This window comes from Amblyomma americanum, chromosome 1 (genome assembly GCF_052857255.1).
Source record: "Amblyomma americanum isolate KBUSLIRL-KWMA chromosome 1, ASM5285725v1, whole genome shotgun sequence".
In the NCBI taxonomy this organism is placed as follows: Eukaryota; Metazoa; Arthropoda; class Arachnida; order Ixodida; family Ixodidae; genus Amblyomma; species Amblyomma americanum.
This window is the reverse complement of record NC_135497.1, coordinates 139827705-139853427: the sequence shown is the minus strand read 5'-3', so window position 1 is coordinate 139853427 and position 25723 is coordinate 139827705. Positions and strand designations below refer to the sequence as shown.

The 25723-nt window shown below is 44.1% G+C and overlaps 1 protein-coding gene across 6 annotated transcripts in view; it reads right to left on the bottom strand.

Moving 5' to 3' along the window:
* The window catches only part of LOC144113743 (exosome complex component RRP42-like), a 39016-nt gene extending 15995 nt beyond the window's left edge, over positions 1-23021 (bottom strand). For 4 of the 6 annotated variants that reach the window (XM_077647032.1, XM_077647035.1, XM_077647031.1 and 1 more), the window contains exons 1-7: positions 22667-23021; positions 20369-21595; positions 17695-17796; positions 11911-12005; positions 9076-9241; positions 8606-8686; positions 4506-4576 (exon numbers count right to left, since the gene is read on the bottom strand). In XM_077647032.1, the coding sequence (XP_077503158.1) occupies positions 4506-4576; positions 8606-8686; positions 9076-9241; positions 11911-12005; positions 17695-17796; positions 20369-20425 (572 nt within the window). In that variant the 5' untranslated portion in view covers positions 20426-21595; positions 22667-23021. The remainder of the gene's footprint in view (positions 1-4505; positions 4577-8605; positions 8687-9075; positions 9242-11910; positions 12006-17694; positions 17797-20368; positions 21596-22666) is intronic. The other 2 variants (XM_077647034.1, XM_077647033.1) reach the window with 1 other exon arrangement.
* Between the last annotated feature and the right edge of the window lie 2702 nt (positions 23022-25723).

The window sequence follows — 25723 nt, the reverse complement described above, 5'->3', positions numbered from 1 at the left end:
TCGGAGCAAGCTTCAAAGAACCAAGCGGTGAATTCTGAGCGAGTGCAATCTGTTGCATATAAAAATCTTGTGCAGCAACATGTGTATACTAAGGTGGCACTTTCAATACAGAATTCACTAAGGTGGCGCTTTGGGCTAGCTGGTGTGACATAACGAAGAGACACAGAGCGGGATAGACAGGACAGTGAATGATACAGACAAGCGCTCTGTGTCCTGTCTCTCCTGTGTTTCATCGCTTTAACAGTACACAGGATTACACTGACCCCACAGACAGAATACAATAGGCTTACCACAAACAAGTTTAGCACCGAGAGCTTTTCTACTCTCCATTATCTTTTTCTGCACAGTAAGCTACAAAACATACATTTTGGCATTTTTATGGAGGCAAAACGCTAAGGCGCCCATGTGCTGTGCGATGTCAGTGCACATTAAAGATCCCCATGGCCCCGCTCTCTTCCTTACTTCTTTCGCTCCCTCCTTCATCCCTTCTCTTATGGGGGTGGTTCAGGTATCCAAAGATATGAGACAGATACTGCGCCATTTCCTTTCCCCAAACACCAATTATTATTATTAATTTTTTACTTCTAGTTTTTTGCTGCAAAAACAAACTTTTTTCCCAACTTTTTGTAGGCCACATATACTCTGACAATCAAAGAATTTTTTTCATGCTATGCAACAACTAACCTGCTTTCTTTACACCCTTGAAAAGAGTTCCTTTAGCTACATTCTGATACGCTGCAAAAAACAAAGTTGCTGAACTCTTTCTTCACCATGCCCATTAAGCACAGGTTACAGGTGACCCATTAGCACTGCACACTATTTCAAAGCATACAACATGCTTGCAAACTTGTCATGCTATCTATTACATAGTCTAAGCAGATAACCTTAGTTTTTGAGCAAGTTAGTTCCATCGCCGCCGTGAGGCAGCAAATTGTGATACGGATCTGAAGAAACGATGCCCAACTTTTGTTAACATGGTAGTTGAACACATCAATGAACACAGTTAATGACTTAATAATAGCTGAGCATTCTCACAAACTGTTCAGTCTTCAGGTAATTAATCAGATGCTACTAGAGTAGCAGTGAGTCCAAGGATGATGTCAAATAATAACTGGATTTTAGTTCAGACAATCAAGACCCCCAAAGCCAGCCCAGAACATCAACCACCACTGTTTTCTGCCTGATACCCGTTTAATGATTTTTTGTGCAGAGCGAAATGCACCAGGGCTGTCGGTAGTGTTAAGGCAGTTATTTACATTGTATCTACATTATAAGGCCAAGATTCGTTGCTGCCAGATTAGCAAAGAGTGCCAAAAGAATGTTTTGTCTGAGAAAAGATCCTACATCCTAGAATGCAGTTAAGCTAAATGGTGCACAAGAGTAATCTAGGCTTTCCAGCTGTTGTCCACAATACAATAAAAGCTCGTTAAATAGAACTTCAAGGAACAGAAAAAAATTCTTGAATTATCCAAAAATTAGAATATCGAATGACTCCGAAGAAATTTTCAAGAACTGATTGCATCATGGTAAATTTATTCGGTGAAAGACTGGGCAATGGTTGCTGGCTTTTGAGATGAGAACAGCACAGCAATGACCGTCTTTCACGTTTCCATCAATGGTTTATTGCATGCATATTGTTGGGAACGTTGAAGCAAAACTGCTTCAAAACCTAACGGCCTCTCTGGCATCCTCCACATGTAATGCGATGGAGCTCCACTTCTACCGTGCCACATCCCCTCTGTTACGTTTGGAGACGCCAACATGCCAAGAATATTCAAGCCACTGAGAAGCATCAATCGACAGAGGCTTCGAAGGGTCGTCGACGTGGTTGCAGCGCCACGAGTGCCGGTGGTGGCGTCTACAAGGGACCCCCCCTGCTGTTTACGGGGTGAAACGGCCCTCCGCTGCCTGAGAACGGCTTTGAGGAACCTGTCGTTTGTTCTCAACGCCGGACCCATCCGGGACATAACGACGTCTTTCTCCCTGAGGGGACGGCGGGGGAGCCGGCGAGCGGCGGGGCTGCAAATGAGCCGTGGCAAATGCGGCCGTGTTTGACTAAGCCAACGACGCCGGAATCCTCGTGCTTTGAAAACAACCTCGTCTTAGACTAAGTGCTTTTCCTTATACGTGGAACCTTCTGCAAACTGCAGTGGCAACCTTTAGTTCCCATGCTACCGCTGTGAAGTGCAGGTGACTGACCTTCGACGCTGCCATGGACCCCCTTCGGGCTATTCATCACTGCTGCCTGGACAGCGCGAACCATAACTTGCCAGAAGTGGCAAGAGTGTGTTGTGGGGGCGTCCTGGAAGGCGGACCCTAAAGACTGGACACGTGATCTACATCACAGTGATTCGACGCATTTTTAATGAACTAAATTCCCCAACTAGGGACCTGGGTACAGGGGACCCTATTTAAGCAGCGATCTGGCGTGTGATCAGCCAGCTCCCGATTCACTCTTTCAATCTATGTAAAAATGTAAATAAACCCCTTCAGTCTCTTCTCCACCTCGAAGACCCTCTCATCTCTTCGTCAACCCCACTACAGCAGTCTCCCGATCCGGAACCCGGGGACACCGACCTCGGCGAGAGACGGCACAGGCGAACCAGGGGCCCGCACCTAACAACTGGTGGCAGCGGTGGGATCGAAGCGCAATCCCCCAACAACGGTGGCCTGCTACGGGATAGAAGCCCCACCCTTAACACCTCCAAGTGGCACCGGCTCCTGTGAGGAGGCTTTACTGCCACACAAATGGCGAACGACATGCGACAACGCGCAGTTTCGGCCATTAACGATTTCAGCGCACAGCTGGAAGGATAGGACCACAAGGATGGAAGCCATGGAGGAAGGAAAGAATTTAAGAGAGGCTGTTATGTGAAATTTTTAAAGCTGGTCGTGAGGGCTCCACGTCACTAGTTGGCCGCTGTCTCAACACACTTGCGCATGCACAGCAGACAATGAAGCAGAAGACGCCACTGTGCCCAATGTTACTACTGCCTGCGCCATTGGCCAAACACTCCCAGAGGTCCTTGCAAAAATGTGTGACTTCCGGCACATTTTTTGTCATGCAGCTCAGACAGTGAGGGGCCCTCCTATGGAGGAAGCAAAGCTTAGATGCCCTTGCTGTTCGAGCAGCATGACAAAAAAAGTGCCAGAAGGCATGTGTTTTTGCAAGGACTACTAGGAGCACCTGAATTAGTGACCGTGTGGCACCATAGACTTACATGGGCGCTGGCCAAGACCAAGCCAGCAGTTCGAATGATCTGTAGTTCCAAATTAATGAGGTCAAATTAATGAGCTTTTACTGCAGAGGCAACAGGATTGGAATCAAAATTAATAAGTATGTCTGGGCACACATCCTGAGCAAGCAATCTTATACTTAAGTACCTTATCTTATAGCAATCTTATTTACACGGGCATCATCGAGCTTCCACAATCTGCGCCTCTACTGGAGTTGTCTTGTTCTTCGCGGGATAATGCCCAGATGTTCCCCTGTTCCTCTGGGCATATTGCACATGTGTACTTCGCAACATCAAGAAACTATTTAGCCCACTAGCACACAATCCCTCAGCAGTAAAGATTTATTTTCATGGCTCAAACAGTTTTTAAGCTGTAGCCTTTATTTTTTTTGTCGAGCTCTTAGTTGCTAAAATTTAAAACATTTTTTTACAGCTTATACATGTTAGGCAATTTTTTCTTTCTTGATATTTGCATACCTTTCAAAGTTTTGATATTATCTGCAGCAAATTTTTGTATTCCGGAATTTTTTCTGTGTTGCTAGCTAACATTTACTTTTTTAAATGATTATTGTTGAGGAGCACGTGTATCCCCTTCAGGCACTGCATCCACATTTGTGGACGCAACCTCAACACTATCAAATTTTGCACATTCAAAGTTGGAATGTCCACAAATGTGGACGCAATAAAATGTAGTCATCTGGAAAACCAAGTGTAGAAACCTATCAAGCCAAACATCCAAAATGAATGCAGAAAATCATTTTTAAAATGGATGCCTCCATGTTCTACAGTCCCTCTGGTACGGCTGCTGTGAGTGTGTGGCCCTCTTTTGCTTGCTTCTTTACAATCATGAGTGCTTTAAAGTGCTTAAAACGTACTGATCTGTTCATGTAACCACTTCATATAACAAAAATAGGTCACAAGGAATATAGCTGAGACCTTGAAATCAGTGCTGAATCGCAAATAGACATATGAAGACCTAACAGAAAATGCAGTTAATCTTAGGCAACGGTGGGAGATTTTTTTTATGAAACCTTGGCAGGTTCTTCACAAAATTCTGAAACTTGAAAAATCTGAACAGCCAGCAGAGCACACAGACACAATAGGGACAACAATCCTGTATTGTTTTCTTGTTTTGTTATAGCCATGACAGTGGCCAAAAAGCACATGTGTAATGAACTGGGTAACCGTAGCTGTAATTCAAAAGTAAACAAGAATTAAAGATGTTTTGCTAATATAATCTAAACATTTATTGAATATTTTGGCACTTACTTCAAGTCAAACAAAGCTGCCTTGACTCCCACAGATACAGCATCAAGCAAGCTTCCTCCACATTCCAAAATCTGTAAAATCAAGAAATCTATACTAAACATGTAATTTTTCAAACTGGAAGAAAAAATCAGGGCAGAGTAAGGAGGTCACACACCTCCTTACTTTGTCCTCGTTGCTTCATGCAGTTTGAAAATGAACGAAATGTGCCAACTAGTCCGCGAGAAGACACTTCTTGAACATGTAAAACAAAATACTTAAAAACTACAAAGTCAATGTCCACATGTGACATAGCATTCTCTTCCTTACATTTTCCCAGATTCATTATAGTCAAGTGTTGGACTTGTTGGTTTAGGGTGAAAAAGAAAAAAAAGATAAAAATATGCCCAATTCAATTTTTAAAATTCGGTTTTAGCCTAAGAAGGTCATTACCCTTGACATGCCGCAGCTAGCTGGCTACTGAATAGGAGCTACACTCAGGCACAGGTGAAAATTAATAATGTTCAGAAGCCAAGGCCATGGTGAGACAGTGTACTGTTGTACTAAGTACTGCAGCTGTGCACTTTGAGATATTGTTCTGCTACCTTACAAGTAAGCCTCTGCACACTGGGAGGACCCACCTCGTTGCCAAACATCGTCTGCTCGCGTAGCACTGTTCACTGTCATCACTCGCTTAGGACAGCTACTTGGTTAAGCAGGCTGCTCCACAGCATAAAAGGCCACCGGAAACCATGCATAAGCATCACAAAGAAAGTGTCATGTTCAGGCTACCAAGGAGGTTAAGTGGCAATTACATCTCTGTCGTCAGCCTGCAGACCACGTGATGCTTCACCCTCTAGCTCAACATGGCACAACAACTCAGCGATAACATGGCAACCCACAATATAACTCCCATGCGGCTCCCATGCGGATCCCCTGCGGGAAACGAAATGGCAAAAACTTTTCTTCTTTTTTAAGAGGAGCAAGTTGGCAGGCTAGTTGGTTCTTTTGCATGGTGAGGGAACAGTGCAAGGGATGAGATACAAGGAACGAAACATTGAAAGACACACACAGACGCTGTCTTTAAATGTTTTGTTCCTTGTGTCTTGTCCCTTGTGCTGTTCCCTCACCATGCCTTTTCTTCTTTGGTTGGCAGTCCCCTTCACCTTCATGTCCATCCCTGGCCAGACGGGTTTCCGTCAAGCCCTTGAGTTCATCTGTAGGAAATACAGTTGAGCCCACTTACAAAGAACCTGACGGTCACTTGGATAGTGTTCGTTGTATCCCAAGTTCATAATAAATGAACGTCCCACAGCGCATCCAAGAAAACCAAGTTCGACAAAAGTGACATTTATTTTTTAAAAAAGCGAGTTTGTGCATCTACTTCTTCAAAGCTGACCCTATTGCAGCACTTTCCAAGCTCTGAAGAGTGGTCACATTCTCCTCACTGAGACCTTTGCTGCTAACAGTCTGCTTCAGGAACACGTTATAACTAATTGCAGATGAAGCATTCACGATAGCTAACGGCCGTTCGGTCACCTTAACCAGATTTGTACTTCTGCCCATACTCCACGCAGAACAGCATCATTAGAGCACGTCTCCGCAGTGTAGGCCTCCGCACAAACAAAGACAACCCATGAGACACCCAACTAGTTGTGCATCAATGATGCGTTGAGAGAAATCCACGTGTGTCTGATCCCATTTGCTTTCAACAGCGTCATTTGTCATGCCTGGACCCATGCAGCTATGAAGGAAGCACAGTGCACATAGGCACAGAACGTATAAACTGCACTGTCTGTGTGCTGTCTGCTTGCGGTAACAGCAGAAAAGGCGGATAGCCAACTGGGCAGGCATCGCATCCCACGTGGTAAACAGTGTCAGCACGGCATTTCAGCTTTTCAAATCACTCCCATTGGTTCATCCTTGACCGCGTTCAGTGTAGCTTCACTTTCGACATCGCCTCTGTCTTGTGCCCACCGCACTTCTTTTACTCAGACATTTTGCCCAGCGTGGATGCAATGATTGACATGCAGGCCATTGGCACATGCTTGGCCAGTGGTTATCTAGTTTCAGTACCGCCTTTTTTATTCCTTTTTTTTTGCATCGCCATGTTGTTTTCGGGGTGGTGTTACGGAGGATAAAAGACACTCTTCGGTCTCCGCGCTTGCTGCAAGTGCGAGTTTTTCGACTCCGGGGCAAGTTTAGGGCGCCTCCTCGTCCGCTATAGCCAAGTGGTGCAGCCATAGTTGTTTGTTCTATCTGAGATGCGTTGCCATTGTCTTAAACATATCTTGATGGTAGCACCACCCTCGTTCGTAATAAACGAGCTTATATCTGCAGCCATTTTAAGTGGACTCAGCTGTATTATTTACCACGAAAAAAAAAGAAAACTGCGTCCCAAAATAAACGGTTAAAAAGTGTGCCGAATTTTCAGAAAAATAAAAACCAAACCCTTAATTACAGTGAAAGCTGCAAGTCGGTACATGGTTCAGGTTTAAAACTAGTCCAACGTGAAAGACCAGAAAAAAGTTTCAGTGTCATCCTGTCAACTTCTCTTTTCTGGTCCTACACCTTTTTTTTTTCAACCGCGCTTGCTGCAAGTGCGAGTTTTTCGACTCCGGGGCAAGTTTAGGGCGCCTCCTCGTCCGCTATAGCCAAGTGGTGCAGCCATAGTTGTTTGTTCTATCTGAGATGCGTTGCCATTGTCTTAAACATATCTTGATGGTAGCGCCACCCTCGTTCGTAATAAACGAGCTTATATCTGCAGCCATTTTAAGTGGACTCAGCTGTATTATTTACCACGAAAAAAAAAGAAAACTGCGTCCCAAAATAAACGGTTAAAAAGTGTGCCGAATTTTCAGAAAAATAAAAACCAAACCTTTAATTACAGTGAAAGCTGCAAGTCGGTACATGGTTCAGGTTTAAAACTAGTCCAACGTGAAAGACCAGAAAAAAGTTTCAGTGTCATCCTGTCAACTTCTCTTTTCTGGTCCTACACCTTTTTTTTTTTCAAATTGTTTAATTTGAATTATTAATCCAGTTCACCCCACTTAGACTTTAAAACGAAAATAAAAACTAGATCTACAGGTAGCTCCAATACATAAAGGAAGAGTCAGTTTGCACACAAGAATCAATTCTGTCATTTTGTGAACAGTATACGTTCCCAGAAAACATCCTTAGAAAACAGCAAAAGGTGTGCCTGCTACTCACACTTATGGAGTACGTATTCACTGGTTGAATGCTCATCTTTTGTCCCCATGCATATTGAAGCTACCTGTACATGGCTCCAAGTTCAGAGACCTGAATAAGTGTATACCACAAGAATAGCAACATAGCACCTTCATGTCAATGCTGAACACATATTATTGATAAGCAATAATTAGTATGCATATAATGCTGTCTTCTGTAAACACATGTTGCATACACATACTGTTCAACAGGTAACAGCTACAGGAGCAATAAAAGGACCTCTGACTAAATTTCATGGTTGTGGACAGGCACTTCAGAAAAGCCCCATGCGAATTATAGAAACAAATTTTAAATCATACGGTAGAATTATATTAACACGATAAGAAAAACTTAATTTGGTCGGAAACAGACTTTAGCTCTGTTGGTTCTCCTGAGACAGAGATATTGTTTTTTAAGTAAAAGCTTGAAGAATTCCAGAGGTAGCACTGCACATCACAAAAGCTGTAGCATGGCAAAAAAAACTTTCCGACAAATAGGGCCTATGTTCATAATTATACATCAAGGCACCACAGAAAATTAGTGCCGAGGAGTGTTTTTAAATCGGGAATACTGTGGCCTTGGACACAATTTATCAACACAGAGTAACTAAGCATGTACTGCATTATGCTCAAGAGGATTTAAAATGCTCTTTGTGCAGGGCCATGCAAGGGCAAGCATAATAAATCTGCAATACAAACAAACAAATGAATGAAATGAAAATGTGATAAAATATACAGACCTCAAAGGAACATAGCATAGCTAAACTCTGTCTCACAACTAGCACACAGTTAGCTGACCACGGGACTACAGCTTCCACAAGAGGGCTGTTATCACACACTTGCAAGAAAAACACAAGTTTGCTAACCGTTGCCTTGTGCTACTGCTACTGCACTTACTTTTTCACGTTTGAAAACAGATGGCACAGGAAAAGAGCACAGCTGCAGAGCATAGGTGGCCAGGTGCCAGGGGTGTGTCACCTGTCAGTCAGTATGATTGACTAATCAAACTGTCACTTAATGCTGCATGTGTACACAAAGAGATTGGCCATGTTAAGAGGGAGCACAAATGAGCTTTGGTCTTAATTTTTAACATCTTTAGCAGCATATTTGGATTCCAAGAGAAGGAAAGCGTAGCAGGGGGCGGCAGAAGGTTAGGTAGGTGGATAAGATTAGGAAGCTTGCAGGCATAAGGTGGGCGCAGCTGGTGAAGGACAGGGTTAGTTGGAGAGACAACATGGGAGAGACCTTTGCCTTGCAGCGGGTGTAGTCAGGCTCATGATATTTATGATGATCATCATCATTTAGCAAAAACGGCACCTTCCCTATCTACACACTCCGCTTATTTATTTAAGATGTCCAACACATACCAACACATCCACATAGAGGACCCATACTTGCTGACCAGGAATAACTGCCAAAGACTTCAGGTCAAGGCAGCTTGGAGAGCCAAACGTTTCAGCCAGGGCCGATCTGATCTTGGAGGCAACCTTCTCTCCACCCCTCCCTTCAAATTCTGGGTCTGCATTAGCAGTACTGAAATGAATAATCAACAAAGGGTTAAAACATGCCTTAAAGGGGCTCTGAAAGGGGCACTAATAAAGTTGCAGTATGCCACGGATGTTAAAGCACGCCGCTTCACGAATATTGTCCAGCAAGAATTTTTTTAATGCGCTTTCTAGAAGCTGAGTTATCTGTAGTCAGAATTTGAATTACAGCATGTTCGCGCCTTTCCCTCTTCTCTCGTGACTTTTTGCACGCTGGAAGGTCGGCGGTTCTCCGCTGGCCCCACCTCCGGGAGCGGAGCCTCCTCACCCGCTGGAGCTACGCGCATTATTGGCCCCGGCCACGGTAGCTGCCCGACGTATGAAGGAATCTAACCAATAGCCACCTCTCAACTTGTATACGCAGATGCGAGCGACGGAGAAGGGTGCGAGCATGAAAAAGTCGCCGGGAAGGGCTCACCAACTTTCGCGCTTGATTGTGAGTTCTCTGCTACGTGTAGAAATGTATTATTTGGCTCAGGTTTCCATGACAACACAGTGTAGTGATTGAGCGAGTTTATGTGCTCTCCTTGGAAAGTATTTCAGAGCTCCTTTAATGATGCACAAGCTAATAAGACATAGAGCAAAAAATTTCTGCTATAACTCAAGGAAAGCTCGCCTGCTATAACTCAAGAAAAGCATGCATGATGGATGATTATCTGCTTCCAAACCTCGGCACTATGAGAGGTGGCTCACTCACTCTCACATCTATTTCTGTCCTACTGTGATCACCAAGACAGGTAAATGTTCCAGGTTGTGTGCAGTCATGAGCCACTGCACATCCTCAAAAAAAAAAAAAAAGAAGAAAATGAAGAACTAGCTTTCAGCAAAAATAAAGAGAAAATGAACCTGCTCAAACAACACAAAAATTAGTGCACAAGCTGCGACTTTTCTTATCTTTAATATGCAGGGGCACCAGGCAGAAGCTATCAATAGTAGTCTTTTTGGGAATACGACAGACACAAATGCGGTTTCATGTCTACTGCATCCCGTACAAATGGTACCATTTGCTAAAGAAGCACATAGAATTCAATGCAATATAATGAGGTTTCATCACGTGACATCACCAGTACCTATGGCCACAAACAGCTAATGCAATGCAACAAGAGGGAACTGGAAACTTTGGTAAGAGCAGCACAGGCCCTCTGCCATCCACTACCTATACAGACTCGGACTCGGACAGTGGCGTTGCATTTTCAGGTAACGATGCCGCTGACATCACTCAGCAATGGTTCTTTTCCATATCTGACTCAAGAACAAAACATCTCCTTACTACCACACTTGCATATTAATAACGTAAACATACCTAATGTCTACAACCAATGTTTAATGAGGCCAATGTCTTCAGTATACCAAGAGCATGTCCATGAAGAATCTTTGCAAGGTCAGAGAACTTCTTGAAAGTGAACAGTCCCCTTTTCCTTGTTTTGGGTGCTTATTATGTCTTTCATACCTGACCACTTCAAATAGTGGCATCACAAAAGCAAATGCCACAGCCATATTTCTTTTTTTTTTTCTTCCCCTACAGTAAAACTTCATCAGCTACAACCTCTTCAGTAGCCGTTTCTATATTTTCTTTGCTAGTTCTCACGTCATGCGAATATTATTTTAGCTACCATTTAATTCTACAATTGGTCATGACAATATGCTTGTTCATGTTACATATATATATGAAAGCTGCTTAAAACGTACACAATGGCCACATGCACAGGCGTCGTGGAACAGTAAACTAGCCTTCTGCTCAACACTCCTCTATTTGCTTCACCAGCACTTCCTAATTTACCACCTATGATTAAAACACTGGCTATGATGTGTGCTTCTTCATGCATGCTATTTCATTAGTTTTACACAAGACTGTGCAAATTTCGCTCATATTGCATGTACTGACTATAATCTGAAGTTTCCTATGCAGTAACCACAATGAAATGTCAAGGGGCAAGACTTCGCCTTCATAAGAGTACAAAAAAGCTCTAAAAACTTCCATGTGTAAGACGCGTGAAATGGTAGGGCGAGCGCGCCTGCGACAGGACTGAACTTCCAGTGGAGGTGAACTCCCTAAAATAGCTATTCGCTGCAAAATGGGCACATGCACTGATCGCAAAAAAAAATGATGGTAAAAACCTTATACAGCACCACTAACAAAACCATTCCGAAACCAAGCACCTTAGACAACAACCTTTCTGTTGCACCGAAAAAAATTGCGTGATTCAAATCCAGTGGTCGGTCCTGCTAAACATGTAAGTAGCACACAAGCTTGCAGTAATAACCAACAGCCAAATGGGCACATAATTAATCAGACACAAGAACTCTTGTTAATTCAAAGTTGCGTGATTCGAACTTCTGATTTCTTTAAAGAGACGCTTTAGTCCCATCAACACCACGTCTATTAAAAAGGCTCCCATTGACTCGGAACATCACGAGTCGATTGTATTAACTCCTGCCACCAGATAATGTCCCAATCTTATATCGTCCTTAAATTATTTAGAGCAGAACATTAAATTACTTTTCTTGATGGACAGATCATTCTGTCAGGAGTGGAAGATAAGATGAGCACACAAATACAAGGATGTACTATCATGTTTATAGTAGTATAGTGGCACATGCTTCTTGGAACATTTACAGACTACAGGAAAAGAAACCAAGCCGCACTTTTCAACCTACCAATCGACGAAGAATTCAATGCGGCCTTGCCCACGTGCAATGGGATCAGGTGCATCAAGTTCAGCCTTAATTCCAACCAGGATGTCAGTATTTGCCTGCAGAAAGGCTTTGTTAACAATGTCACTTGCTCAGTAAAGAGGAACATTTTATAAAGCAACACATCACATCCCTCTCACTTATTGGAGCCACGACATCCGATTATCAAACATAAAATACCTATTTCAGTTTATTCCCTAATGCCAAATTACACTTCCACAAAATGTGAAACTGTTTGGTGTGCCTTATCTTTTATAAACTTACTCATTTCTTCATGAAAATGTTGGTCTAGCAACTCTAGATCTTCATGATCGCTGACATCACAAGCAAAGAGAGTGTCAGAGTCGATGCAAAGGATCATGACAAAACTGTCTGCTACCGCGATTTTCTGCCCCAGCTCGCTTGCTTAATCGCAGTCACTGAGTTGATATCACTTATTCTACTAATTCAGTTGTGCTGCAATATCGCTAGTCGTACTGCATCATCGCAAGACTAACGCAATGTCGACTCTACTCAGCTTCGTAATGTGTTCTCACACAAAATTGGAGCTGCAGTGCAACCAAAAAAAATATGAAACAATGCTTTCGATCAGCACACCATGTGATGTGTTGAGCCGTGTGGTGTGCATAGTGGCATGTACGGGTTGTTTGCAAGCTCACTCATCATCATCATCAGCAGCAGCAGCCTGACTAAACCTACTGCAGGGCAAAGGCCTCTTCCATGTTGTCTCTCCAACTAACCCTGTCCTTTGCCATGTGCACCCACCGTATGCCTACAAACTTCTTAATCTTATCCGCCCACCTAACCTTCTGCCTCCCCCGCTATGCTTGCCTTCTCTTAGAATCCACTCCGTTACCCTTAAGGACCAGCGGTTATCTTGCCTTCACATTACAGGCCCTGCCCAAGCCCATTTCTTCCTCTTGATTTCGACTCGGATGTCATTAACCCACTGGTAGCCTTTAAATGCTGTAAGAAAAATACACCTATCGTGTACTCAACTGTACAAGTTTTGTAGCATTAAGTGGTGTAGCAAAAACCGAATATATAACAACTGATGTGCTAAACTTGTTCAAACACACCTGAAACCAGCTCCAGCACATATCTGCAACAGCCAGCCTACACCAGCATATTAACCATGACAGCGTACGCTTACCTTAAGGGATTGTTAATTTCTGCATTCATGTCATGCATATATGAAGCAGATGCAGGTCTTACGACAATGCAGTGCAATCAGTGATGCCGCAGCACAAATAAATGAGTGAATACATGATGCCAGCATGTATGACAACTGTGGTGAACCAAGCAAGGAGTGAAAAAAATTTGGAACCGGCAGTACCTAGCAGACAATTTTCCTATGATTCAGAAAAACATCCCATGTCTGCTGCACACTGTCTGCTGTGTTTGGGTACCGGCAATTCATGGAAAATCGGTATAAAACTTTTTAGTTAAAGAAAATAACACTCCTTTCCCTTTCTTTTAGATGTCTGCAGCATTGTATGTGAAACAAGTAATCCTTAGAGAAGAGGGCATCTGTGCATAACTTGTCTTGAGGCTGTCAGAGCTGCAACTAGGAATCATTGTATGCATGATACAGTAATAAATCATATATTAAAATTATCCATGTGCTACTAGAGAGATTATTCTTGAATGGCCAGGTCATTTGTCTTTCACATAAGTGATACATAAGTGATACGCCTTCCTCTGTCAATATGCATCGCAAAAGTGCAACAGGGACACTGCACTGTTGACTGCCAAGACGCTGCAGCCGTTACAGCACCGGCTCGGTGATCAACAACTCAAATTAGCATCACAGCAAACACAGTTACTCTCGTGGCACGACAGAAGCAACAAAGGCTGTCAAGTGCAGCGGTCTTGATGCTGAATGCATGCACCCTCGATTAGCAGCCATTAAGCATAGCACATGAAGCAGTGAAACCTTAATAAATACACGTCAACTGATCCCATCCTAGCATTTGCACACTGTCACGATAAAATCAAGTGTGCAGAAAACTTGTCTAGTCCTTCATGCTCTAGTGATCTAGTTGTGAACTTAACGAAAAGCAATAACATTACAAGAAGCCATGTGTGCACATATAAGCAGCACAAAAAAGAACATCTAGTTTGCACCCAAGAACCAAATTTATTTGTACCTTTGTTTCAAACTTGAAAAGGCAGCAAAGGGATCATGCATCTAAAAAAAAACACTACTAAGAAAAAACTACATACCTCTCACTCAAACTTGAGAAGTAATCTCTGACCACATGCTAATAAAGTGTTCGCTTTCATGCTATAATGACCTGTACAGGACTGGACATAAATAAATGGAGCATATTGCTCTGCTCTTAGTGGAATCACGCCTACCCTAGCAGAGGCTAAGAAACAGTATGTGTCCATAAGAAACTGTACCAGCGATTACTATCAGCATGCCCCTGCCACACCTCTAAATTTCCATTACGGAACGTGTAAATATGGACAAAAGCTCCATTTACTTCTGCCTTCATGAGTATGAGCAAGCCCACTTTCACAGTCAACCCCCCAAAAAATTAAACAAGAAAACCCCTTCCTGTTCACAGTATGCATGTATTGAGTGCATTTCAATAAATAAATTAAACATGCTCACACTCCCATGAATAAAATACGCCCAAAAAATGAAAGAAGTAAGAACCAATGTAAATAAAAACAACTGTGCACCATGTGATTTAAACTTCCTACCATAAATCCCTTAGTACAGTGCGTTTGCTCATTGTACCACGGCAGAAAACACCAGATGAAGACAAGTTCTCTTACTGAAATGCTGGCTGGGAGACTGTTCATTAAGTTTTTTTATGTACCTTAAAGGGGCTCTGAGAGGGGCTCTCAATAAAGTTGCGATATGCCCGGGATGTTAAAGAACGGCACTTCACAAATGTCCTCCAGCAAGAATTTTTTTTTTAACTTTTGTTAGAAGCTGAGTGACCTGAAGTTAAAATTTGAATTTCAACATCTTCACGCCTTTTCCTCTCCTCTTGTCACTTTTTGCACGCTGAAAGGTCGGCGCTCCTTCACCATCCCCACCACCGGCTGCCGACACGCGCGGGAATCCCCCGGGGGATGCGGAGCTTCCCAACGCATAGGAGATCGGTAGTTGTGTGACATCTCAAATCTATCTCTTCACTGACGTATGCAGATCAACACGAAGGAGAGCAAGTTTCAAAAAGTCGCCGGAAAGGGCTCGCTCACCAACTTTCGTATGCGATTGTGGGTTCCCTGGGGCGTGCAGAAGTGTATTAATTGATTCGGGTGTTCATGACAAAATAATGTAGTGAATGATCGAGTTTATGTACTCTCCTCCTCAGGTGTGTCAGGGCCCCTTCAAAGATACTGTGGTATAGATAAGGAGTTCTCTAGCCATGTTTCTTGACTATGATAGCCACATCACACGGACACTTCATGGGTCACTGAGAATCAGATCCACTCGTTCAAAGCTTCAAAGACACAGAACACGCAGCTATATGCCACAAATGTCGTGCATTTTCAAAAAAGACTACTGGAGGTGAAAGCAACTGCCTGATACCTTTGAAGCCATAAGGCACACCTTTTTCAAGATGCTGTGATCATAGCACTATCTGGCTCAAAAAATAAAGCAAATGAAAAAGTTGAAAGCAAATTACATTAAATCTTTTGCAATGTTTAAGAACATTTTAAAATCATAAAGAGGTTTGTCTGGTTTCTTTTTAAGCAGGTGGTTACTCTTCACTCAGACTTTACAGCCATAAAAATGCAGTTGCAATAGTTAGAGCATGTTGTGGCTAGGATGACAAGAAAAATCTGTGGCTCTTGGGCTCTCATGATGAATTAAATTTCTGGGCTCAACAATTAGAGCTGAATGAACATGACAATGCTTTAATTTTGAAATTTCCACTTAAACACTCTCTGTATGGCAAGTTTTGCCAAAACTTCAAGCATTCCACCTTTGATCTGCACCATGTAGCTCCATTACACCTTTCAAGTTCTGTTTCTCTGGTGATAGAGGCACTCTTGATTTGAGGAGTGGCGTGACAAGGGTGTGAATTTTTAAAATAACATGCATTTCTCCGACAAGCTAATTAGAAAGCACCAGCAGTTTTTTTTAGTTTGAGTCTTGTTTACAAGAAGTAACTGAGTTTGTAGGCACTCCTCAAACATAAATAGCTTTATACAAATGCGGCAGACAGGACATAAGCAAAAAACCTTTCACAACTCTCATCTGTATGATGAATACCACGCAGCAGGACTTGTCTAAAACGTCATAAAGATGCTGCAGTATGTTTTAGCAGGACTGTACCATAGCATTTCACATACTGCGCCTTGCTTCAACAGAATTTGCATAAACCTAATACTGCTGGCAGCTAACAAAAAATAGGCTAGCCGAGTGGTAGAATGTTTGCATTCTTTTTGGTCAACAGATAGTTACCCAGAATATACCAAATGCGTTGGCAATGATGTATCTGTCACTGTATGTCAACCATGCTACTGTCGTCGTCATCATATATCACAGTGTCACAGATGAATGCAGAGCAGGTACTAAACCTTCATTGCATGACAACCTATAACTATTTTGATGAACCTGCCGAGTAGCCACCAGCAGTCGTAATGGCTTGTACAGTCAAGAGATCTATGACATTGAACACGGGAACCCATGTCGAGCTGTACAGACAGCGCAACCTAGCATGTGCTGCAAGTGACGATACATGTGGGATTTGGGCAGCTCACTGCTCAATGCACTCCTAGCTAGCGTCTACATGCATGCGCTGAGTGCGCTGTTGGCACCACACACCAATGGCTGATAACAAAGGCACTGCCACTGAAGACCTGCCTCATCACTTTGCCTTGCAAGTCGAGATTGATAATCTGATGCCACTTTCGAGCTCGAAGGCAGCATGTTTTCCTTTACAACAGCCGCGACTTCAAACACTCATATATGGTAATCAACAGGAGCAAGAAATGAAGAGATCAAGGCAGACCAGCTTTCTCGCCAGCTTCTACATCTTTACCAAAAAATCGACATGGAAGTTTGACAGTTCGGCGCCACTACAAAATTGTTGTCGTTGGACATGTGCAGCACGCAGTGTTCCTGTGAGTGAATCTTTTTTTGGTAGTTATCATCAACAGCTGTATCCAGTGAGTGCTGCAGATTACACAGCAAAATGAGAGAACAAATGACAAGATGGTGGAGAGTGCCCACATTTGCCAAACAGCTGTAGCCATGCGAGTTCCACACGTGACGTCACTCTCGGGGCACGCTAGACTGCACTGTCTGTAAACAGTGACACGCAGCTCCGTGTTCACTCTCAAAAATCACATGACTGTACCTAAGGTTGTATTTCTGGTGAAAGTGTTCGGCATGCATAGTGTGCACCAGCAGATTACCACAGCTGGATAATAGGGCGGCATACATTGGTTTGCGACGTCACAGGAAGTATGGTGGTTGCTGTCAATGAAAAGAGTATTGTGGCCACTTTCGGTAGCTGCTTTTAGACTAAAGAATGCGTTCATGAAACTCAAACTAGAATAATATGCATAACATAGAATATAATTATACTCAACGCAGAATAATGAGCTCCCACATTACTGAAACACAAAACTTCAATATGTTGAACAACGATGTCATGGTCCCTTTAAGCAATGCATAAGTCATGACAGGGTAGAAATCAGTATAAATGTATACCCATGCTGTCATCTTTCCTGCAGCTTCAATTCACCGCAGGGATGAACGACTCCAACACTTACCAGCCGCACATGTGACGAACCACTGCAGTTGGACACGATACCAGTCTCGAGTTCCAGAAATCGATACTCTAAACAGCTGCGACCATCACAGCGCAAATCTTCCTGAAAACCGACAGAAAGGACACGATAATTTATATATGCACATCAAATGATCGATGCTTGTCTTGTATGCAGTGCCACTTATACAATTATCTCCATCAACTACCGAGAAAGAGGGAATGAGACAGAGAGCTCATTAATGAAAAGCTGAGATTTTAGCCTGCATATAAAACTGATGATATGCTACTCTGCAATTGGAAGGGGTTTTGGGACAGAAACGTGATAAAAAAAGGGGTGCAGAAAACAGCTTTAAAAACTGCTTAAAACATAATATGCAGTCATAGAATTGGTGTGAATAGATTGAAGGGGGATACATAGAGGTCTTAAAGTTTCTCAAGAAGTTCAGTGTCCTTCAAATGGACAAACAAAGTTCTGTATATAGTGCTGCTGCAATGGGCTGAAAGCTTAAAATACATTTCATTGTTAGTGGCAGTTATGTTAGAGTCTCTATTTTCTACTCGTAACATGTCCAGTTGTCTCTATAAACTGAGCATTTCAACAAAATGTGCTGCAATGTTTCAAGTGAGCCACAGTTGTCATAGCGTGAACTGCGCTTGTCTTAAGTGGTAACAGTAGCCACTTGTGAATGTGGCTTTCAAATGGAGTCGATAGTGGAAAACTTCCAAGCATCTTTATTCGGATACAACTTACGATCGCAGCAGCTTTTCTCGTCAGAGGACCCCTTCCAGCCAATGGCATCAGCCGATTCTCATGACCCTGCTAGTGTGACAAAGCAGGGAGTAGTAGTTGAAAGGGGATAATCCCTTCCCTCTGTGGTTGGAGATAGACCCCTCCCTCCACTGTGGCGCCGCTCCCAACAAGTCTATGCGGAAGTCCAGATTTTATCGCAAATGGAATACAATGGCGCAAGAAAACGAGGACCAGAACACACAAAAGACAGGACAGGCGCCAACTACCAACTGATTTTATTACCTCGAAAAAACCGCTTACAACCACAAGAGAGGCACAAAAATATACAAAACACAGAGGGTATGGGAAAGGAGAAGCAGATCAAAAAATTGGCATAGGACCGCGCAGAAAAGCAATCACTTCTATTAAGACACAGACAGCTTACTCACGCGCATGGGGCCCCGCTGCTTAATCAGGTATGATTCTATTATTTCTCTTTCCAGCCTATCTTTTGACCGAGGATAACATTTGCGCCTACTGCAGCGTGTCGCCATGTGGATAACATAACCAGCCTTCACCTGCGTTCTGTGCTGTCTTGCCCTATCATTGAAGCGCTGCCCAGTCTGTCCTATATATTCCAGGCCACAGCTCAGAGGGATGACATAGACGACATTGGGAGAGCACTCTGTGAACATAGTTTCATGCTTTTTGCGACATTCTTTGCGAAGTTTACCCTTATTTAAGGTGCAAATCTGTGATAACTTACAGGGCGCAGATAGAACTACATTGACCCTATAGCGGTTGGCCACCTTCTTGACATTATGTAATAGACAATACGGCATTATATGATGGACATACGGAATTGCCGCGACTGGTCTCTTTTCTTTGTTCTTTTCTGTCTGATCATTCTTTGAAGCAGGTTTGAGCTTTTTCAGAAGTGTCTCACAAACATTCATTGCTAAATGACTCGGGTAACCCGCTCTTTGAATTCTTTTCATCTGCGCATCGAAACTGTGCACTAGTTCATGCTCACATGTTTTATTCGGAGCTACCGTTAGAGAGGTACAAATTATTCCACGTTTAACAAGCTTAGAATGAGCACTATCAAACGAAAGCAGCTCTTGGGACATATGGGGATTGTAAATCTAGCAAATATGGCCATTCTCTTTGAATACCAGTCTTACATCTAGGAATTGTAGGCTATCTTCGCTAGGAACTTCCCAGGTGAAACACAGCCCGCCAGATGCGCTGGTGAAAATGGTGATTATGCCATCAACAATACTGCTTGGTTATGAACCTAGGTGATCAGCGAGTGCAATTGGTCGTCCACGTAGCGAAATACCCTAATCACGTTAGAGGCCAGAAGCAGCCGATTACTGATACGTCTGTCAACATACGACAAAAAAAAAAGTCACTCAAAATAGGGGCTAAGGACGATCTATAGCGAACTCGAATACCTAGTATTCTAGTTCACTGTAGGACAATCCAATGCAGATACGTTCACGTTGAACGTAAAAGCAGCGGTCATAATACAAAATGGCAGCCGAAGAAAGGTAAAATTCAAGAAGTGTTAAAAAAATCATCGCTACTAATGCCTGTCTGGTCTCGAAAACAACATAGCTGCCGGTCTATGGAATGAAGAAATACATCATAATGAGATGGCGAGCTCCAGAGCAGATTCATTTTTTCGTAAGCGTGTATTAACGTGCTCGATTTTGTAAAGAAAACCTGCATGAAATTATGGTGCTGGAGACCTTTGCGGGCCGCTTCATTTGTCTTTTTGTTGCCCAAAATGCCAGTGTGCTAGGATTCATTGGTGCAGTGGCCTGCGACGCTGGCCAGGCGATGCAGGTATCCAATGTCTTTTATGACTAGCTAGCTAGTTTTCCTAAACTAATCAACTATAGTTTTTTGGGACAGATTGTATGACAGTACTGTTACGTACTTGTATCCCATGAACGATGTATGTCTTCTCCGCTTCGCTGATGAGTACACCAGCCATTGTTGTACCGGCACTTTCCCAAACAAGACGATTCCTAGCGACAGAAAAACTTTCTTTCGGCCCTAGTACAAAATCGGCTTCATTTCATTTCGGCCAGAAGCCAGCTTCGTGCAGGGCGTCACACAGACCTAGGCGCCAGCAACAACATGGAAAGATCGCCGCCATGCATTTCAAGTCCGCACACACAAAAAAAAAGAAAAAAAAGATTATCAGCATCAGCTAGCGCGATCAGCGGGAGAATACTGCAAGCATTTCAAACATCAGTCTAGTGCTCTTTTTTATATTATTGCTATACCTTTAGACAAATATTCTGGGCGATGTTACCTTCCGTTTGTTTTTACTTCTCATTTGCCCTCGGGAGTAAAGAATTTCTTGCTCATTTCGATTGCCGAATTTATTGCTAGCGAGGGCCTACTGCGATCATTCAAAATAATTGTGGCAATGATGTGGTCTGTAAATCGCATAAATTACTGCGCTGTCGTCTGCGCCGAGCAGAAGATGGCACAGCAACAAACCGCAAAGGAGTGTATTGAGACATGTGTCACCGCTATTAAAAACGTTGCCGTGCGTAGTTCAGACATGCAGTTTTGGAAAAATTGTAAAGCAGCATTCAATGTAAATGATTCGGATTCCTTCCTGAATGCTTTAACGAAGAACATGCTCAAAATTGCTGAACAGAATGATGGCCATCACGAAATGCTTATTAGAGAAAACGGGGAAAAACAGTGCTACTTGGCAGACGACAGCGTGTCCAGCAGACCCAGTTCCCTCATTGTCGTGCAGTCCTCAAAAGAATATGACGCACTCCCAACCTCTCAAAATGGGAGCACATCGGGCTTGCAGCCTTCAGCCGTGTTTTCAGACAGTCAACAGTCGCAAGCAGGCCACACGCCTTCTTCACAATCATCAACGGAAGCGGAATCCCCGGACTTTGACGAAGTGTTGGAATTCGTGTGTCGCAAACATGGGCAATGAAACGGCACTAACCAGCCGCTGCTTCAGCCCGACAAGTGATGCCATTACAACATAATGTGCCAGGGGCAGAAATAACACGAAATCATCCTGCATTACAATTTATTTCGGCCTTCTGTCGACTAATGCCTCGCGCGGTGACTCGGTCATGTCCAGGCCATCGACAGAGGACGCCATGCTTGGTCCAGGTCTTGGAAGCTGCAATAGTAAGTATGAACAGATTAAATTCCTCGGATCATTTGCAAAGCAAAGTCTTGTAACCGCAACACCTTTTTCTCTTAAGTCTTTATGTGCCCAAGAACACTGCAACGCTATGGCTACGTTTTCCAAATATTGTAAAATTTATCAACTGGGTTTATTACCCTGCAAGGCATTTAACGATGCCAATAAATGTTAAAAATCATACAAATCTTTCACATTTTTGCACCGCACTAGGCGAATAGAGAAAAGACAAGGCAGACACAGAGCTGTCTGTCGTGCCTTCAATATACGCCCTTCACTTCAAATCGGAGCTGCTATAGCCTTTCCATAACTACTTGTAGGGAAAGGAAAAGCACAGTAGTATCTGGCACTCTCGGCGGCCACCTTAGCCACACCATGGGGGAAGGGATTATGAAAACTTGGGCCATCGGAGAACCGCGCCGCAAAATCAAGCAATGTTCTCTGCACGTTGGAGACAAGCAAGGCTGATGTTGGAAACCTATTTTGGGAAATCGAATGCACTGAAAACATTTACCAGTTGCCCTCTGCAACTGTACATACAGTCGGCATGCCTGTGGGCACGTGCCTCTACGTTAGTCACGGCGGTCATCGGTTTGACCGCCGTCGACTACAGAGAAGCACCGCACTTGGTCTATAGCAGGGTGACTGTCACCTTTTTCATGTGTGATCGGGAGAATCCAGTTACAGTACGCGAGCAGGTTAACCTGGGTTAAGTACTACAAGCTTCTACGAAGCCGCGAACAGGCCTCACACGCCATGACGACGAGCGCAGCGGCACATTCTCCGTCGAGGTCGTCCATATGAAACTTAGCAGCACCAGCATTGAACAGTCTCGGTCATGCACTCTCTTATTTCGCTCGAGAACGAGCACTGGAGGCATGCAATCGCTTATTACGCTCGAGAACGAGCACTGTTGTACTTTCAAACACTTCAACAAATGCGACCTTCAATTGAACCACGAGTAGGGCAGGCGACGCAATTCCACCACTTGAACGACCGTGGGCTTCTAAACAAACGTAAATTCACATAAGCGCAGTAGATACTTACGTTATTCCTGGATGCCCCTGTACTCCCTGAGATGAAGAAGAACCCAGACCGGGTAAGCGAAAAAGGTGCCCACGATAACAGAGATATGAGCCGCCCGTTCAGCCGTCGACATCTTTATGCCTTTCGGCCTAGAGGTTGCGTACGACGTAACCGACGTAGACCGGCTCTGCATTAAAGCACTCCGAAACACGGTAGTAGCCTTTCGTAGAGCACCGTTCATTTTCAGTCCCTGCGCTTACGCAGTCCGCAGCAAGAATCGAAAGCCGGCAAATCGACGGACGTATACGCTCGAACGCCTCGACGAAGAGCGTTTCAAGGTGATCAATACGCAGGCTGCGCAGGTCGAGTAGAAAGCGCGTACAGTCGCTAGGGGCGCACGCGTTCAGCTCACAGCCTTTTCCCTTCACCTCGTCATCTGTATTTCTAACACGGCGAACTTCAGATGCTCAAAAATTATGCACAACTTTTTTCTGAATTCTTATAGTTTTCATTAACATTTTTAACAAAATGCAAGCAACTAAGAACGTTTCTAAAATAATTATCTTCATTATTCGCAACATAAAGGATGCCAAGCACTGATATCCACTAGGGGGCTAGATGCGGCATCGGGCGCCCGAAAGTGAAGCCACCGAAAGTTGGACAGCTTGTGTGCATGAAATGGGATCTCAGCACAGTTTTTCAGTTTCAGTTCTCGTTTTCCACTTAGCATTCTGTCTTTTCGACATTCTCGTCTTTTTTCATGACAATGCCCACCTGTTGCGTCGCCAACTGCATGAGGAGAGCAGCAAAGTCCTCGGGAAAGACGTTTCAAAACTAAGGGTCCATCGCATCGCTATGGGACGACACTAGCAGACGACAGAACGTCGCTACACAGAGTACGTACGGAACCTCGTCTGCTCAGCTCTGTGTCGTCCCGTTGCGCTAGCGTCGCCAACTCTGCTCTTTGTTGTGATGTATGTTGTCGCGCTCTAAGCCAACGTTATACAATCAATGAGGGATAAAGTTAAGAAAGAATAGGTGGAAACCTTCATTAGGCAGCTGACTTTGCAGTGCACCATTTTACCGAATTATGTTTAGACCGAACCGGAGCGAAGGCGAGGCCACAATCTGGTGAGGTGCCGTCGGTGTTCTGCTGGTTCACATTAGCGCGTCCAAAAGGTATATGGTACTGCTTTTTCGACGGAGCGTATCAAGTACTGTTTCGTGCTGTAGCAAATTATGCCTGAATGGGCTGTTATTCGTGTGATGCTTGGCACAGTTCACTTCAAAGTGCGCTTGTCACATGCGCTGCTGTATTCGTCTTTCTCGTCAGTCGTTTCTGTCGTGCTGTGTAGGTGAAACGAGGCTGTGCTATTGAGTTAGATTTAAAGCACGTCTGGAAGGTAAATTACACACTAAAGCGATAAACATCACCTGCTGTCGATGAGAAGAGACATCGTCTGCCACCAACCCGAAACTGAAACAGCGGCAGTTCGAGTTTCAGGGTATCCGCGCCATTGCCTTTTCTTTGCAACACGAAAATTTGTTTTTAAGATGACCTAGACTCATCGTCATTCCACTACTTCCCCTAATTACGCTCGTAAGACAAGAACCAGATCAGAAAATAGTGTTTAATGCACGTACGCCTTTGTCGCGGCATGGTGAGACCTGCATGCCTGTTCACTTCGGTTTCTATGAAATTACAGGGTTCCCCAAACGATGCTCACATTTCTCGCGTTCAGGTTGCTTGTTCCCTTCATATAACAGCAGATTTTACACGAAAACAACGCAAATAACTGAGAACGAAGGCGCGAAAGACGCGACTTCTTGCATTGAAATGTACAAAAGACCCAGCACTTTCGGGACATGCCGCCCAACTTCCGGTAGCTTCACTTGCGCCCACTTCAGAAAGCGGGAATGCGGCATCCAGCCACCTAGTGGAGATCAGTGATGCCAAGTGATGCTTAGATAGTGATGCCAAACGCCGATTGCTAGAATGCCACGGAGACATTTGTAAATAACGACTTCAGATAACTAACTGCTGTAATACGGTGAAAATGTATGGTTACCTTTGAGAGTTAAAAGCATCCAAAAAGAAATGCTCATCAAAATGTCAGAGGTAACACCGAAAGCTTTCAATAATTGCTTTCAGATGACGCTGCCATCTGTAAGTTTTCAGAAAGTAGCTTTTAAGATTAGTCACTTTTTGAAAACGAGTTTTCCAACTTCTATATGAGAGCTCTGTCTGGCTTCGCGGCACGGCTGCTCATTGCCGCGGTGGCCCAGTCGGGGCGCTCGGCTACTGAGCCGGAGCAGCGCTTGCGTCGCCGGAGTTCCCGGGTTCGTACCCGGCCGCGGCGGCCGGGTTTCGATGGAGGCGAAGCGCAAAGGCGCCCGTGTTCTGTGCGATGTCAGTGTGCATTAAATTTCGCGAGTAATAATAATAATTGGTTTTTGGGGAAAGAAAATGGCGCAGTGTCTGTCTAATATATCGTTGGACACCTGAACCGCGCCGGTAGGGAAGAGATAAAGGAGGGAGTGAAAGAAGAAAGGAAGAGGTGCCGCAGTGGAGGACTCCGGAATAATTTCGATCAGCTGGGGATCTTTAACGTGCACTGACATCGCACAGCACACGGGCGCCTTAGCGTTTTGCCTCCATACAAACGCAGCCGCCGCGGTCGGGTTCGAACCCGGGAACTCCGGATCAGTAGACGAGCGTTCTAGCCACCGCGGCGGGTGATTTGCTCAAAAAACCAATTTTCATTTGTGGACACAGGACCCGCCGCGGTGGCTAAGTGGTTACGGCGCTCGACTACTGATCCGGAGTTCCCGGGTTCGAACCCGACCGCGGCGACTGCGTTTTTATGGCGGCAAAACGCTAAGGCGCCCGTGTGCTGTGCGATGTCAGTGCACGTTAAAGATCTCCAGGTGGTCGAAATTATTCCGGAGCCCTCCACTACGGCACCTCTTTCTTCCTTTCTTCTTTCACTCCCTTCTTTATCCCTTCCCTTACGGCGCGGTTCAGGTGTCGAACGGTATATGAGACAGATACTGCGCCATTTCCTTTTCCCCAAAACC